The sequence below is a fragment of the Mercenaria mercenaria genome, chromosome 15 (assembly GCF_021730395.1).
Source record: "Mercenaria mercenaria strain notata chromosome 15, MADL_Memer_1, whole genome shotgun sequence".
Taxonomy (NCBI): domain Eukaryota; kingdom Metazoa; phylum Mollusca; class Bivalvia; order Venerida; family Veneridae; genus Mercenaria; species Mercenaria mercenaria.
In genome coordinates, this window is record NC_069375.1 from 6361677 (window position 1) to 6380935 (window position 19259).

The 19259-nt window shown below is 36.8% G+C and overlaps 1 protein-coding gene across 2 annotated transcripts; it reads right to left on the bottom strand.

Annotated features, from left to right (window-relative positions):
* Positions 1-1585: 1585 nt before the first annotated feature.
* On the bottom strand, positions 1586-18708 carry LOC123540761 (uncharacterized). Of its 2 annotated transcripts, none has more exons than XM_053524449.1 (10): positions 18564-18708; positions 10877-11005; positions 10108-10250; positions 9441-9725; positions 8954-9087; positions 7956-8123; positions 6778-6896; positions 5876-5930; positions 4945-5074; positions 1586-1963 (listed from the first exon to the last, which is right to left on the bottom strand). In XM_053524449.1, exons 2-10 carry the CDS (start codon positions 10964-10966, stop codon positions 1867-1869), a joined length of 1221 nt encoding a protein of 406 aa, XP_053380424.1. In that variant the 5' UTR covers positions 10967-11005; positions 18564-18708; the 3' UTR covers positions 1586-1866. The 2 variants fall into 2 exon arrangements, with proteins under 2 accessions (XP_053380424.1, XP_053380425.1); XM_053524450.1 differs by lacking the exon at positions 1586-1963 and adding an exon at positions 5598-5763 and having other exon boundaries at positions 4944-5074.
* Between the last annotated feature and the right edge of the window lie 551 nt (positions 18709-19259).

The window sequence follows — 19259 nt, forward strand, 5'->3', positions numbered from 1 at the left end:
GTCAAATAGTTTTGACAAAACATGGACTTGTACGAAAACTGATCAAATTTCCAAGTCAAAAAAGGGCCATAATTCAGCCAAAATAGTTGACAGAGTTATATACTCTTGCCTACAAATATAAATCATGATAATAAACAATTGTTCAAACTTTCAATGCCACAAGTCAAATCGTTTTGACAAAACTTGGACTTGTACAAAAATAGTAACAATTTCTAAGTCTAAAAAGGGCCATAATTCAGCCAAAATGGTTGATAGAGTTATGTACTCTAGCCTTCAGAAGGAGACTGTTAAAATAAAGAATTGATAAAACTTTCAAAGCCATATGTCAAACACTTTACACATAATCTGAACTGGTATGAAAAACTTAACCAAGATTTCTAAGTTAAAAGGGACCATAATTCAGCCAAAATCTTTGATGGAGTTATGTACTCTTGCCTAAAACTCGACATGGTGATGGTTATCAAGTGTTGAAAGTTTCAAAGCTATATCTCAAAAGACTTTGTCAAAAAGTGGACTGGTACGAAAAACTTAACCAACGTATGACGCCGACGCCGACGCCGTGGTGAGTAGGATAGCTCTACTTATTCTTCGAATAGTCCAGCGAAAAAGGGCCATACCTACATTATGTATACTATGATGGTAAACAAGTGGTCAAAGTTTCAAAGCCATATGACAAACAGGTTAGGCAAACTATGAACTGGTATGACAAATTTAACTGATTTACAAGTAAAATAAGGGCCATAATTCAGCCAAAATAGTTGACAGAGTTATGTACTCTTGCCTACAGATGGAGATCATAACGATAAACAAGTGTTCAAAGTTTCAAATAGTTTTGACAAAGCGTTGACTTATACGAAAACTGAGCTTGAACTTTCAAATCCAAAAAGGGTCATAGTTCAGCCAAAATAGTTGGACAGAGTTATGTACTCTTGCCTACAGATGTATATCATGATTATAAACAAGTGTTCAAAGTTTCAAAGTCACATGCCAAATAGTTTTGACAAAATGTGGACTTGTATGAAAACTGAACCAATTTCTAAGTCCAAAAAGGGCCATAATTCGGCCAAAAATATTGACAAAGTTATGTACTCATGCCTACAGATGGAAACCATGATGATAAACAAGTGTTCAAAGTTTCAAAGCCACATGTCAAAAAGTTTTGACAAAACCTGCACTTGTACGAAAATTGTACCAGTTTCCAAGTCCAAAAAAGGCCATAACTCAACAAAAATGATCAAAAGAGTTATGTACTCTTGCCTACAGACAGAGATTGTTATAACAAACAAGTAATAAAAGTTTCAAAGCCATATGTCAAACAGTTAACACAAAATATGAACTGGTACGAAAAACTTAAACAAGATTTGTAAGTTAAAAGGGACCATAATTCAGCCAAAATCTTTGATGGAATTATGTACTCTTACCTAAAACTGGACAAGGTGATGGTACACAAGTGTTGAAAGTTTCAACGCTTTATCTCAAAAGAGTTTGTCAAAATGTGGGCTGGTACGAAAAACTTAACAAAGGCCGACGCCGTGGTGAGTAGGATAGCTCTACTTATTCTTCGAATAGACGAGCTAAAAAGTCAAAATGTTTTTCCACTCATAAACATCTGAGCTCATATCAATGCAATTAAATTTATGTCATGTTTCACCTTTGCACTTCACACTGCACGTTTATTTTGAAGCATATTTAAGTACTAGGACAAATATGTTATCTTTATAAACAGTCATTATTAATGTATTATTGTTACAGTTACATGTATATCATGTTCGATCAACGAACCTGCAATCGTTTTACAATGTATATGAAACATAATTTTCTATCACAGATAGCTTCAGCATAATATTGCGAAGTGCATGCTTCTTATCACAGTATTGAACACGAACTGGATCCTGTTTTGAATTCCGGAAGTGGAGGTAACAAGGCTGGGTCCGGCTCGGTGTAGGCCCCACAAAAATACACCCTGAAAAGCAAACGTTAGATTTCTGCAAGGCTTGTCATAAGATTTTTTTTCCAGCGATTACTTTCACAACAAAAGTCTTGCATGTAAATTAAGACGTTTCAACATAGGCAAAGAGATGCAAATACGTTTATTTTTGTAATTGATCTACTGTTCCTACAATGATCTGTCTAAATAAAATGTTAATCCTATTAGATATCAAACATGTTTATATCAAACTGCTCAAGTGTCATGTTTTCCTAAATGATACGTGTAAGCTCTCATAATGTACAATATCACAGCAAGAATGCTTCTCAATATAACCAGGCATCTATTCCTGGTAATGTGTGTGCGTATGTAAGTTTATGTATAGCAAACACTGGTAGCTCACTGGTAGTGTGCGTATATCTAAGCTTAGGTATGGTTGTCACTGGTTACCTGCTGGTGTGTGCGAATATCAAAGCTTATGTATGGATGTCACTGGTAACCTGCTGGAAGTGTGCTTATATCTAAGCTTAAGTATGGTTGTCACTAGTTACCTGCTGGTGTGTGCGAATATCCAAGCGTATGTATGGTTGTCACTGGTAACCTGCTGGTAGTGTGCGTATATCCAAGCTTATGTATGGTTGTCACTGGTTACCTGCTGGTAGTGTGCGTATATCCAAGCTCATGTATGGTTGTCACTGGTCACCTGCTGGTAGTGTGCGTATATCTAAGCTCATGTATGGTTGTCACTGGCAACCTGCTGGTAGTGTGCGTATATCTAAGCTCATGTATGGTTGTCACTGGCAACCTGCTGGTAGTGTGCGTATATCTAAGTTCATGTATGGTTGTCATTGGTCACCTGCTGGTAGTGTGCGTATATCTAAGCTCATGTATGGTTGTCACTGGTCACCTGCTGGTAGTGTGCGTTTATCTAAGCTTATGTTTGGTTGTCACTGGTAACCTGCTGGTAGTGTGCGTATATCCAAGCTTATGTATGGTTGTCACTGGCAACCTGCTGGTAGTGTGCGTATATCTAAGCTTATGTATGGTTGTCACTGGCTATGTGCGTATATCTAAGCTCATGTATGGTTGTCACTGGTCACCTGCTGGTAGTGTGCGTATATCTTAGCTGATGTATAGTCGTCACTGGTCACCTGCTGGTAGTGTGCGTATATCTTAGCTTATGTATGGTTGTCACTGGCTACTTGCTGGTAGTGTGCGTATATCTAAGCTTATGTATGGTTGTCACTGGCTACCTGCTGGTAGTGTGCGTATATCCAAGCTTATGTATGGTTGTCACTGGTCACCTGCTGGTAGTGTGCGTATATCCAAGCTCATGTATGGTTGTCACTGGTCACCTGCTGGTAGTGTGCGTATATCCAAGCTCATGTATGGTTGTCACTGTCACCTGCTGGTAGTGTGCGTATATCTAAGCTCATGTATGGTTGTCACTGGTGACCTGCTGCTGGTGTGCGTATATCCAAGCTCATGTATGGTTGTCACTGGTCACCTGCTGGTAGTGTGCGTATATCCAAGCTCATGTATGGTTGTCACTGGTCACCTGCTGGTAGTGTGCGTATATCTAAGCTCATGTATGGTTGTCACTGGTCACCTGCTGGTAGTGTGCGTATATCTAAGCTCATGTATGGTTGTCACTGGCCACCTGCTGGTAGTGTGCGTATATCTAAGCTCATCTGCAGGTAGTGTGCGTATATCCAAGCCTATGTATGGTTGTCACTGGTCGCCTGCTGGTAGTGTGCGTATATCTAAGCTTATGTATGGTTGTCACTGGCAACCTGCTGGTAGTGTGCGTATATCTAAGCTCATGTATGGTTGTCACTGGTCACCTGCTGGTAGTGTGCGTATATCCAAGCTCATGTATGGTTGTCACTGGTCACCTGCTGGTAGTGTGCGTATATCTAAGCACATGTATGGTTGTCACTGGTCACCTGCTGGTAGTATATCCAAGCTCATGTATGGTTGTCACTGGTCACCTGCTAGTAGTGTGCGTATATCCAAGCACATGTATGGTTGTCACTGGTCACCTGCTGGTAGTGTGCGTATATCTAAGCACATGTATGGTTGTCACTGGTCACCTGCTGGTAGTGTGCGTATATCTAAGCTTATGTATGGTTGTCACTGGTTACCTGCTGGTAGTGTGCGTGTATCGAAGCTTATGTATGGTTGTCACTAGTTACCCGCCGGTAGTGTGCGTATATCTAAGCTTATGTATAGTTGACACTGGTTACCTACAGGTGGTGTTTGCGTATCTAAGCTTATATATATTTGACACTGGTTGCCCTTTCGGGCAACCCATCAGCATCCTGATTTTAGTTATAATGCAAAATACAGAATATGCTACAACTTGAACATTCACGCATGCAAGAGCTCTACCATGTTTCGTCTTAAAATATTGTCAAACCTCCGATACTAGTAGATGATAGTGCAATTCAAGACGCTTCATCATGCTAGGGGCAAAGAACTAAGACACAGGTCTTTTATCCAAAAGTTAATATTTTTAGTTGTAGGAGCGGAGCGGTTCACACTTACAACCTTGGTGTCGTAGTCCGAGGTCTTACCACTGGGCTAAAGCCTACGCTCTTACCCCTGGTAACAACGTGCCAGTCAATATGATACAATAGAATAGGTAAAGAAAATATTCGGACATAAAATCTAGTATCTCAAAAGGTATATGTACTCAACTAGGTACATAATGTACTCCATCTCTATATTACAGTGCAAATTCAATAGTGGCTCGGTTAACGTTATGCAGCTCTGGTTGTATTTGGTGTGCTTAATGTTTCCAGGGATTCCACTTTAACTTACAGCGATACAGGTTTTTACCATCGCGTACAAACTTACCTTGCGACGGAATAATGTCACGGTCCGTTTATTTACATATTACATTGTACGTTACCTGGTAGAAGTGAGCCAATGTTTGCCAGATACAGCATGGACAATGAATTTTGAACATATGAATTCCGAACTACAGATATTGTTGACACTGAATTAAATGTTACCTGATAGCAGTAAGCCAATGTTTGCCAGAGAGAGCATGAACTGTGTATTCTGAACGTATATAGTCCGTACCACAAGGATTGTTCTCGCTGAACAGAAGTTCCACCGTCTCTACCGAGTAGATCCGTACACCTGTAAAAAGTAATTGATGAACTGCAAAGAATGTTTACACACCAAGAGAAAAAGGCCGATTACAATAAATTTACATTGGAAGGATGCTAGACTGGGAAGTCAGAGGTTTCTGCGAATAGATCTACTCGAGTTTCCCGCCCCACTCCCTCACCTCAAAATTGAGTTATCTCCCATCCCATCCCACCCTAAAAATATGAATGTTTTTGTTCCAGTGTTTCTTGTTCTCTGTTCCTTATTTGCGCTTCATGCAAGGGAAGTTCTACTTGACTTTACTATATATAAATGACAATTTGTCAGGAGAAGTCACAAATACCTGACATTATTTCTCCTAACCCCGCGTATATAAGCAACAAGTCACCAACTTGTGATGTCGACAGCTATGCCCGACCTTATTTATCGGACCATTTGCTGGAGGCATCTCGCACAGTTATATCGAGATGTTCAATTCCATAGATTCCTGGTCGGAATGTCTTTGGTGTAAGTAATAATAACACATGCGTGTGTTAGAAAAGGTGAACTATACCTGTAACACGGAGCCAAGCATCAATTCTTTCCATGGTTTGTGTCATAGCTTCGAAAGTTTGTCGCCCCGTCCGAGCCGGTAGGAACAATCGCGATGTAACTGAACTGGGAGAAACTCCAGATGAAGCTGCTTTTGTATGAAACACGACTTGAAAAAACTGGAACTGCTGTTGAAGCAGTAAAAGAGACATTTAATACTATAATTTAGAAAGTATCAAATGATTACATTTAATAAAGGAATTTGTGTATATTTAATGTTATGGAAGTTTTCGTACTTACGTAGAGATGTTTTGACATTGGCGTCATATTGTTGAATGTTCACAACGTGTAGACCCTAAGAAAATATTGGAAAACAAATGAACATGGGAGGATCTTTGACAAAGTTAAAGCATACAAAATATTACGATAACACTTTGCATTTCCGCATACATAACACGTTAATAAGAATATTACTGAAAGCAACACATTAGAACTAAATGTCCCCTGGCATCATCTTAATAATAATAATAATTATTATTATACCAGATTTACATAGCGCCCTTTTCATAATAAACACGTTTAAAACGCAGCCACACAGGGCGCGAAAATCATCCTCTACTAGCACAGAGCGATCTGGCCACAGGGACAGGTGAGATAAAGCCCCCAGAACACATAGAGAGAAGGCCTCTAAGTTAGGTGGGACACACTTAAGAGCATCTCAGAATTTTCCAGTGCTTGGATCGGGATTCGAACCCCGGACCTCTGGATTGACAGCCAAGTGTGGTGTTACCACTAGACCACCGGTCCAATAATGATATAATCAGGTTGTAATGACCATGTCACTCAATATGATTTGAAAATGCTAGCTACCTAAAGTTCCACCAGGCTTTTCATTATATTAAAAACAGATACAGTAGCTGTCCATTCAGATATTATGAAAATTACATTGCTTTCAATACTGCACATGTACTTGTACTGATACAGCCATAAAGGGAGGTAATCATATGCAATGGATTCAATAATATGTTAATATTCAAAGCTTTGGCAAATTTATAAGAAAACAATTACTGAAAATAGGACTGAACAAGAAATAGACATATTTAATGTTCATAACAAAAAATGCGGCAGCCACGTTATTGACAAAGGTATTATGAGCCTTTAAGCTCTCTCGCACATGGACCCACTGCCACATACATGCATACCTGATTTTTGGATACCCATTGGCTAAGAGTAACTATAACGTTATCAAAGGTTTCAAATTTCCCCTGTTTTGTTGCTGATTCCGGCTGTTCAATCACATCTGGTATTATCTCCGTGTAACCTGTAAATAAAGATACCAAGATGGGCACGGACAAGAATCTGTCCACAGACCTTACCCCATTTAGAAACATTCAGTGTTTAGGCCATTTTAAGCAAAACTTGAACCTTCCCCTTTCTACGTGTCCCTCCGGGCAATACTTCAGGTACGGACGGACACCTGGACAGACAGCCGCAATCCAACTAGATCCTTCCATGTACAAAATCTATATCTAAAGTAGGATCAAGGACCTAGAGTAGCAAGTGTTTCAAGGTCGGCGATTTTAACCACTACGCTACAAAGAAGCATTGAATATTAGAAAAAAAAATAAAAGAACGTTGGCATTGAAATATATGCCAGTTACTATGTAAAGGTTCAAAGTTATGGTTATATATCTTAACCCGTTTTGTGAAATTCTGTATATATGTAGGTAACAACATTGAACATGTGCTACACTGATCTTTTTTCGACAGGTCTAGCTATATATAAGCGATTGGCCAGAAAAGGATTTTTTATTAAAACATGACTGATTTAAATTGATCAGGGAAGCATTAAGATCATGATAAATTTCATTTTTAGAAACACCATTAAAATCTTTAAACTTTGTAGTTTGTGCACATACGTAGATAAATTTTGTACTAAAATTATAAAAGTATGAAATTTCTATTTGAAAAATGGTCATTTATGAGAAATGACTTTTTTCCTTCTGTTTTCTTTTGTGAGAATATGGAGTGATAGAATCAATTTTATAACGAGTAGGGAAGCATTAAGGTGCTATTAAATCAAAAACCTTTTAACATCATTATAATACTGAAAGATTAAAGTTTGTGCTCATATGTGGATAAACCACGTAGCATTAAAAATGAGAAAAAGTTATTACAATTTAAAAAATCATTTCTTTATATATCTCTATAGTAGCAAAATCAATCGGATCGTGAAATCGATAACGCCGATAGCGTATTTTCAAGGGAGACAATTTCATCGATAAGCCAGCGGTTTGGCTATGAAAGCTGGCAATGTCTATTTTCATTACTATTCCTAAATACTGTATAAGATGGCTCACACACAAAATGTATATCTCACCTATTTCTTCCATCTTCGGAGAGCCTTTGACGTAGAATATCCTGATAACTTGAGTATTCCTTCGGGATTTATCTTTATTCTCCGACCAGCACGTGCTTTCTGGGTCAAAATTCTTTTGCATTCCTTCATATGCCTTCACGTTGTCCGTGTCTATTGTTAAAACCTCACCTACGTTAAACACCAAATATGAATACATGTACACAACTTGAAAAGAAAACGAAGGAGACCCCATAATAAGCAACAACATCATTATTATCATCATCATCAACACCACCATCTTCATCTCCATCATCATCATCCATTTACGGTGACTCATTATCATCATTATCATCAATTTAATTTCGAAGTTTTCTTTCATATCTTATTCATCATCATTATCATCTTCATCATCATTACCACCACTACCATCATCGTCACACTTTTATTTGTAGAAGACCTGCTGTACACATCACGGATTTGGGCTCAATAAATTATTATTATTATTATTATTATTATTATTATTATTATTATTATATACCACATTTATATAGCACTCTTTCATGTACACGTTCAAAAGTGCTTTACAGAATAATTTGCAAACAACACTGTGAATACAAACAATTATACATTCATCACAAACAAAACAATGCATTTTCACATTAGCAAAATTCATGAATGTAAAACATATAGAAGTGGGTTTTGAGCAGGTCTTTTAAAGCAGCTTCCCTGATCTTGACGAGAAGGGAGTTCCAAAGCTTTAGAGCAATGGACGAAAAGCTCCGATTGCCATACATCACGGTTTTAGTCTTTGGAATAACTAGTGACAGTGTGTGTCATGTGATCTTAGGTTTCTGACCGGTTTATACACTTCTGTCGTATCCCTTATATATAGGCAGGGGTCTATATTACTTAGAGCGATGCATAATGAACTTAAATAAAACTAAAGGAACATGTACATAGAGATAAAATGAAAAGTAGCCAGCAATATTCGGCTTGAATGGGAAGTGCAAAGTTGTAACCTTGAATCGGGTCTTCTGCCAACTTTCCTCGAAGTCTTTTCATTGTATCTTCAAAGCCTTCAAAAGTTGTAATAGTGTAAGTATGAAGATGTTGGACCACTTCACCTGCGATAATAATCCTTCCGCGGCCATGTCTGAAACAAACACACCTTCAAAATACACTTGCTTTTCAATCAACATTCAGCTGTCATCTCGTAATTTGCTAATCGTCTGATGATAATAAAATCAAAATAAGTATGTATAACTATGAACGTACGAAGTGCATACTGGTGTTTTGAAAGTATTCCATGAAAATGTTTAAGGTTAAATTTACAGATTACTACATAAATTGATACGCCACTTGTTAGCAGCTAACAAGGGTTCCTTGATCAGCAACATGTTCTTGTATTTTAGGGTACAACCTGCGTAGTCCTATTACTATGGTAGAATCATTGCACGGCTTTTTCGAGAGTTTTATATGGCAAAGTACCAACATCGTTATGTTTACCTGTATCTGTTGACTGGAACCTCTATAGTGACTTTTTCCGGTACAACAGTTTTGATACCCAGTTGTTGCGGAGGACCAGGGTTCGATCTCTTCGTCAACCATAATCGTATTCCTTTTATGTAAACAGTGAATCCAAATGTAGCATCGTGCCTCAACATTTCATTTAGTTCATAGCTAATTGTGCCGTCCTTGGCTGGCGTAAGTTTTCTTACAATAGATTCGCATTTCCAAGCAGTGAGGCCTGGATTGTCCTGTAGCCAGCGGTTAGCTGCTTCAACAATAGCGCTGAAGTATAACGAATACATCAATTCAGACCAATCCACTGAATTCTAAGATTACAAGCAGTAATACTAGTGCTTATTTATTTGGATAGGCACGACGACATATAGCTACCGACATATTTTATGGTCGGCATTATGAACCAACTATAAAATTCTCTCCGGTTCAATGCCCAAGAATCTCGTTCAATTCTGCCAATAATTATGGTGTCTGATTCATGACATTTTGTTATGTCGCGTTATGTGCCCAGGGATTTTGAAACTCATTGGGTTGTGTTAGAATATTTTACTTAACTCGCAGAATTAATTCATATAAAAATTAAGGTACCGTGTTATAAAAGGAACGCTAGTAGTACATCATGTATATAGTTAATTATTGATTGACTTACCTGTAGTCATCAAATGTTGGCGCCACTTTTCCAGCGATGTTTCCAGCTTTAAGACACCTTGGCATTATGTCTATATATGCAAGTGGTGGTATATCCGAGGTCTGCTGTTCAGTTTTCACAGATGTCTGGTAGACACCCATTATCTGTAAAAAATACAGACGTTGTGTCAACAGCGTATAACACTTGCCCTCTAAAATGTTTTAAACTGTGGAAGTTATGTACACAATGCATAGATATAGTTGTAATATTACGAAGGCCAAAAAAGGTCATAACTCAAAGAGGAAATAAACGGGAATGAAAGTACCTAAAATAAGCACATGTTAACTTTATGCTGATAAATGTGAAGTAGGTTTCAATTATTGAAAGGGGATGGAAACTGTAGGTGTTGAGTACACCTCGTACAGATGTTTTAGTTGTGTTATTATAATATCAAAAAAGTATCGTAACTGAAAATAAAACATAGTCGGACATGAAATTCCAAATAGATCTCGTATGTCTATATAACTTTGATGATGTATACAGAATTTCATTTGAATTGAATGGAAACTGTAGGTGCTGAGAACACAAGAATGTGAGACGGACGGACGGATGTATATGTCTCCAAGGTCTTCGAAACAGGTGGCATAAAATGCGTTTTCATAATAGTGTTACGCAGGTGGGGTAATGTATAACTCTCGAAAGTTTTATAGCTTCAACGTTGTTTAATCCAGATATGAATTCTCTAAGGAACTTAACTTTTTTCGTAAAAATATTCATACAGTGTACAAACCTCTTCATATGACGGCGGCGGCAGTCGGAACGCAGCCTCGTCGGCAGAAATAGCCTGCGGCGGAGGGTATGATCCATTCTGTTTGTCCATGGCTGTCTGAACAAGTGTTTTTTATTATGTTATAATCTCCTGAAATAAAGGTTATATGGCTGCAGAATATCCATTTCATTTCATGTTCTCACTTGCAACCGTCAAATACACTGGCAATATCATAAGTGGCTCTATCTTCTTTAAAGGTATATTTCCTAAAATCAGTCAAGCTCCCCAATTATATAATTACACACATACAGGTATACAACATTAAAAATTCATAAAAACTCCTGCATAAATTTCTCCACACGCGAAAGTGTTATAAAATGCCTATTTCCCATAGGCTATCAGTATACAAACTGGTGGATAGTTCTTTCTGTAAAATAAACAGAGATGTTATCCTACCTTTTAATCCGATTCAGTTAAATATTTTGTTCTATTGGTCTGTGATTGTGTCCACCTTTCTGCTCATGTAACATGATCAGCATGAGATGACCCTATCCATGTTTTTAATGTAATATTAATCTTCATGTTGTTATATGCCTTCTTATAGTATTTGAAGTCAAATATTTACAGACTTTTAGACTTGTATTGTCCGTAAGTAATTGACCTGGCACTCATGAATATTCCGTATATTTCCGTAGATTAATTTTCGGTGTCCTAACCTAAATAGCGATGTAACAATTACATTTATATTTCTTCACTGATATAATACAGCATGTGAAGATAGCTGTGCGTACAAAACATTTAGCTGCAAATGTCGGGGGTTTTGGGTTCGAGTCCTACTTTTGATCAAATCTTTTTTCTTTTCAAATTTTATCTGCAAACGTTACAAGCAGGAATCTTGACACACTTATCTGACCGAACGTGATTTTTATGGTTTGCTAGCTTGTATTCAAGTTACCATTCATTTTAAAACTCACCATATTTGTCACCAACGTTTCCAGAAAATAAATAATACAAGAGAGAAAAATTAATATTTCGTGAAATATGTTGCATAAAGTAATGTAAGAATAAAAGCAATATCGAAAAAATACATAGATTAAAAATGGTCTGAATTGATTTCGAACCAATAGTAGAAAGCATTGAATATTTCAAAATGATCTTTTTAAGAATGACAGAACGCATAATTGCCACATGGTAATATGGCACTGAACATTATTATACAATAAACAATGTCCTTGTAAATTAGTAAATGTTCTATGACCCAAAACAAAACATAATGATTTTAACAACAGCAATTCCTAAAACATGTTAAACCAACACAATATTTATTTGTACAACATTTTTGTATGTTAGACTGTTAGAGACCCAATTATAATAAACTTAAAACAAATATTTTAAAGAAGGTTGGTGTTTCAAAGGCTCAAAGCATGATTATGTTATAAAGGGCAAATTTTCAAATGAATGACAGTGTAAATAGGTGTGAAAGGTTGTGTTTTGTGACTCTCTTAAAATCTGGAAATTTACTGATTTCTAGAGCTTGGATTAATGTGAAAATAGTATAGAAGGATTAATTGAATAATGATGCAGATGATGGTAGAACAGTTTCTTAAACTTGATAAAAAACTTTGAAGCTATTAATGTTTTAGTAAAAGAGAATAGAATTTCTTTGTTCAAATGCCCTTTACTGAGATTCTCTCATTGACTTACTACAAAATGTAAATTGTCCCGAGGGCTTGATCGTTGACTATTGTGCGTATTTGACTTTCTTGTTGATATTGTGCAATTAGCTTGTGGAAAAGGTATGTGTTGACAATGGATAACTGTTATCATGAGCTCGAGCCAGTACATTTAACCGATAATACCGAGGTTAAAGCACCTGTGGCGACATCGGACACGATTCAAGGCAGCGACAATGGAAATAAATATCTATTTGAGTACAACAAGCTAGTTACGTTATATAGAGACTTGCCAAATACATGGTTGGTTTCACGGGTTGTGCAAGACTATGCCTCTAGTGAAACGGATCTTGATAATATAAGGCATTTATTGTTCGATGCCCTACGAGAATTTGAAGACTTTCCTTATGGTCTTCAGGCGGATTTCCGGCGGAGAGTATTCACACGACAAGGAGAGCCGGTAGCTATTAAACTGGCTAATGATATATATAGTTTAATTGCAGTCCATAATGGTGAAGACTTTTCGCTGTTCAAAGGTATGATACGTAGCGCGAGGCGTTCCGTCTCTACAATGCAAGCTTCTGCTGACGGGATTTCATCTAAAACCCATCAACAATCCCCCCAGTGTCAGTGCAATCAAGAAGTGGTTCTGCTTAAGGACACTGTATCCTCATTACAGGCAGTTTTTCTAACGTTAAAGCAAACAATTTATGCAAAAGACGAGTTACACCGACAACATTTTAGAAACCTTGCTAATTCTCTCGACTTACTTAAGTCACAGATATATGAATGCAGTAAGTGTATCATGGAGTGTTGGCTCTCTGGATGGAACTAGGAGTCACGTGACAACAACTGAAAACAATTTCAGAATGCTGGATAAGAGACTTTCATCAGTTGAAACTATACTGGAATCAGGCGATCGCGCCAATGCCATGAACGTCACACAAATGACGGAGGGTTCCGATCCTATATGTCTCCATACCAACGGTCTGTCGGACGGAACCGGAACCGATCAATGAGAATAAGTTGACTGAGATAGGGTGCGAAACTCATCTGTCTGGGTCATTGATAATCGAGTTCGATATTGATACCATGGGACCGAATACAGACTTTCATACGACCGGGGGTAATCAAGCAGACAATTCAGCTGGAGCTGATAAACACAAATATATGCGCAGTCAACGCTTTCCAACTAAAAGTGCATTTATGTCAAACAGTGATCACTATAGTTGGAATAAAAAGGTTAAACATAATGTAACTTTTTCTGACATTATATCGGATATAGGTACTCCAGATCTACCGCGGGTAAATGGGATACCCGTAAGAATCACAGACAGACAATACAATAGCGATTCTGAGCCTGTCGTTACTGATGATGACGACTTTGCCGTACATGTAAAGAAAAAATCTAGGAGATTTTTCATTGGAGGGTTTAAGAACACTATGACTGAATCGCGCCTACTTCATATGTATCAAGGCGGGAACTGAATGTGACTATGGTGCGTATTTTTAATCTGAGACGTTCTGTTGACGGTATTATAATACGGTTAAATGTGGAAGACGATGGGAATACCCATTTTCTTCAGCACAAGGGATTTTGGCCAAAAGGTGTCACGTGCCAAAAAAAAACAAAGAAAAATATCAAACAGGGAATGCCACGCACCAAAAACGTAGCCTCCTCAAACCATGGAAGTCACGTGGTGCTCGTGGTAGTAGCAGACAACAGGTAGATAATAAATGGGGTAATGATCAAGGACGAAAAAATCAACATAGTGATATAAACAGTGGTGGGTACATCAAGTTAATGAATAGTTTTGATGGCCTTGAGGTTGATGTAGATTAGGCAATGGCGTGCAGATACAGAAACTTTAATATATTAACATGGAACGCTACAGGCATCATGTCCAGTGCCTCTTATCTTTGTGACACATTGATTAAATATAATATAGACATATGTGGAATATCTGAGCACTGACTGTTTAATCATAACCTGAACTTTCTTGATTCCATGTGTAGTGGTTATAAGTTTCATGCTGTATCTGACTCAGATTTAAATTTCCCAAGTAAAAGGAAAGTAGGGAAAGCAGGTGTTGCATTTTTATGGAACAAGAACATTGATCGCTCTGTCACTCCATTATCGGTTGACGACGATCGTATTGTGGGCATACAATTACAAGTTGCACCCAAACAATATGCATTCTTTTTCCAAGTATATTTATCTTGTAAAAATCATGCAATTGATAAATATAATACATATATTGACAAACTGTATAATATATATGTATTCGCATGTAGGGTATACATATTTCATGGGTGATTTCAATGCACAGTTTACAGCTAGCGATGGCTTAGAGGGCCGAGAGCTATTATTTTCTCGTTTTATAAAAAACAGTAATTTATTGCCTGTGAACACTTTAGAAAGTTGTTGTGGTTTAAAATCAACATTTGTTTCATATGACAATTGTCATGAAAGTTTAATAGACTTCATCTGTGTACCACAAGAATTATATGATTGTTTAGGTCATAGTGAGATACTAGATGACAACTGCTTAAATGTTTCGAGACATCGCCCTGTGTTTTGTAGTATTAGAGTACCATATCATTTGAATAACAGTTGTAATCATGGGAAAAGTATTTCCAACGAAAATGTGAAAATAAACTGGAGGAAGGTTAATGCTGAACATATATTAAAATTTCAGAATATGTTAAATATGACAAAACACTTGAATGCATATAATACTGAAGATCTTCAAAAACATGATATTGACATGTTATATAAGGTGATAGTCAAATATAGTGTACGGTATGGCGAAATATGTTTTCCAGAATTGTTGTATAAGAGTTACTTAAAGCCTTACTGGAATACACATTTATCTCAGCTTCATAGCGCTATGTCAGAGTTGCGGAAACAGTGGTGTGATCAAGGTCGACCTAGAGAACTAGAGACTGAGTGTTTCGTTAAATATAAAGACTCAAAACGTGAATTTAGATTGTATCATAGACACTATGTAAATCAATATATGGTTGGGCTTAATCAAGAGTTTGATGAAAAGGCAGAACTTGATACTAGGGTATTTTGGAAACTGGTTAACAAACGACGTAAAAGTTCAAACTGTACACCTGGGGCATGCATGCGCATTAATGATATAGTGTATAGAGACCAGGAATGCATCACTGAGCAGAGTGGGGGGGGGGGGGGCTTTACTTTAAAGATCTGTATACGCCAAAAGACAATCAGGATTATGAACAGAGTTGGAAAACCTATGTCAATAACTCAGTCCAAGATCATATATATTCCTGTGTACCAGACAATGATGCGATGGTTACAAGTGAGAAAATCGAATCATTTATTTCTTCTTGTCCTACTGGTAAAGCATCGGGCGCAGACGGAATCATGTATTAACACTTAAAGTTTGGTGGTACATTTATTGTGAATGTTCTCTCAATTTTGTTCACGGCAATAATAAGAAGGCCATACATTCCAGATGAGATGAAACATGGTATTATTGTTACACTTCACAGGGAGGAAATAAATCAAAAGACAATCCAAACAATTATCGAGCCATCACATTAACATCTGTGGTGTTAAAATTATATGAACTTGTTTTATTAGACAGATCTAAAGATGACATTATTAACAAATTAAGTAAAAATCAAGGATGCTTTCAAGAAAAATTAGGATGTTTAATGACTTCATTTATATTAAGGGAAAGTATTTTATACAGCAAAGAGAATCACAGTAAATTGTACGTTTGCTTCTTGGACGCCAAGCAGGCTTTCGATAGAGTCTGGCATTATGCGATTCTTTTTAAACTGGTTGAAGCAAACATTGACCCGACGGCCTTTCTTTCATTTGTCAGCTTGTACACGAACATGACCAGCTGTGTCAGAAGTCACGAATTTAGGTCCGAGTGGTTCTGTGTTGGACAGGGTACGCGTCAAGGCGGGAAGAGTTCACCTTTGCTATATCTTTTATTTATAAATGGGCTTATACAAGAATTAGAGAACAGTAATTTAGGATTCTCCATATACAATATGAATATTTCCTCACCGACAGTTGCGGATGATATGGTACTCATGTCGTATTCACAAGCTGGACTCAATGGAATGCTGCAAATCTACCACAATTATTCACGTAGGTGGCGATACGGGTATAATCCAGATAAATGTGGTATAATTGTTTTTAATGAAAGCAAATGTAAAAGCGATATACCAAGGCGTTGGTTTTTGGGTGACAAACAGATATTGGAAACTGAGTCCTATGTTGATCTTGGTATTAACACAGACAGTTAACTATCCAGTAAAAGTAACATGTATAATACGGGTGTTAAACTACGTGGTACCCTACTCAGTATATCTAACTATGGTTTAAATGCTGATGATTAAATCCAACATTATGCTCCGTCTGATCTGCTGCAGCTTGAACGATCACACAGATTTTGTATCAATATGTGCAACATCTTTCCGCAAATATAAACACTGATTTTGCTTTAAGGGCCATAGGTTCCCATTCTATTGATTGTGAAATAGATTACAGGAAGCTGCAATTTTTAGGACAGTTATGTCGGCTTCCTACACAATACAATGCAAAAGACTTATTTAACAAGAGGCTATTCAGCCTTTTAAATTGTGATATGCAAATGCATGGATTTGTACCAGATATATATATATATAAGATATTGCAGAAGTATAATCTTTTAGATTTTTTGACAATATATAGTTTATCGGGTATGTTCCCATGTAATTATCAGTGGAGAAATATTCTTCGTGCGGCAGTAATTGGCCAAGCAAAATGTCATATGGTTTTGAACATGACTGCAAAATACCCTGTTAACAGTGAACATTGAAGGAAGCTGTGAGTTATGGAAATAAAGTAAGGCCAATCCGGTGTTAGCACCGTATTGTACTTCTGTTGTAAATGCCATGGGACTGTTTAATTCTCGCGAATATCTACAAGTCTGTCAAAAGTGTAACAGACTAGTCACTGATTTGCTAACACACAAGATATGTTTTTGTACAGGAAATAATGGCGATAGGCTTAAGCTGTGGCTGTATATTTTTCTTACGAATGGACAAGACTTTTATACTCATTTGATTGTATCAAGCCCCAAAGAGCAGGTCAAAATCTTGTTGTTCGACCTAACCTCTGTATTGGCAACAAATGAGCATGTTCAAAATATAAATTATTTGAGGAATATATTAATCTTGTTGCACAATATTTTAAAGGTATTTTAATATACATGATAAACTGTGTTATATAATAGGTAGGATGTGGTAAAATTGCACTAGTTTCTAAAACTCTTATGTTTCATCCCGGTAAGGGTTTTCATGATGCTGCTTGCAATTTTACAATTGTGTGATTGTAGACTTATAAATGACACAGATTAATAATGCCCTCATGTGAGAACCAGTCTTTGAATAATGGCAAGAATGTCTAAACCTCTCATATTTCGTTTCGGTAAGGGATGTGGATGATATTGGCTAGACGTCCATACATACGACATAATGGGTATTAATGTATATTGTTTAATGGTTTATATATGACTAATTATAGATAATGTTGCTCTCAATGTATGTATACAGCAAGTAATATCAAGGTAAAAGATTGTAAAACCGTTCTTTTTATAGGCATTCGGTGATATAATTTTGTATGAACGAAAGAAACAAAAGATCATTGAGATATATAATGTCTGTAATAGCTTTTAGAAATGTGTAAATATTTGTGTATTTCTGTTTATATATGTTTATATATGTTTCTGTATATATGTATGTGCTATGTTTTGTGTATGTAATCTTCATTATTGGAGGATAATAAATAATAATAATAGCATCCTCACAAATATAGCTCTATATATCTTATATTATGCTGTACACAGTCATCATAACTAAAACTTCGATTGAATGCAAATAAGCAAACACTTTACATGTTCGTTGACCGCCGTTACAATAAAAACAAAACAAAACAAAGCAGATTCCAATATAATGGATATAAATAGATTAAGTGTATTCATTTGTTTATGAAGTATAAATCTTACCTGAGAAAATCGATTCCTCACAAACACTAGATGTTTTAGAATCTGATAATTATTAAAACTACGTATTAAACATAAATATACATAATATAGAATTTCGTTTTCGAAATACACCACACTTTAAATACATTGTAAAGAACCCGACCAATAATCCTACTTGTGTTGTACTATTTATAGATCGATTATGTGCAAATATCGGAATAGTTCGATTAAGTTCAACGGGTAACTGGACCATGTATGATAAAAACATTATGCTACGGAATCCTGTTCGTGCCACTTAAATTCTCGCCTCGCCAAAACGCGACAACGCGATAATTATCGCGTTGTCGCCTTGTCCGAAAAAATACTTACATGCGAGATTAAACAATCCTCGCGAGGTTAAGAGGGCGACAATTATCGTCTTAATTTTCGCTTGTCTTTCTTAATTCTCGCATCGTGAAATTGAAATCCAATATACATAGTTACGAGAATTAGTAAAACTTCGCATTGTCGCTTTGTCGCTCGGTGATAGGGATTATTTCTTACTACAGCACCGTTGGTGAAATTTTCTGCTACACCGTTGACAAAGGGAAACTACGGAATCCGGTTAGTGTCCCACTGAATGCCGACGAAATATTGACTAAAAACGGGTATGAAAACAATTTTCTACACGCCATCGGAAACATTTGCTGAACTTTGCAATTTTTGCTTAAAATATTA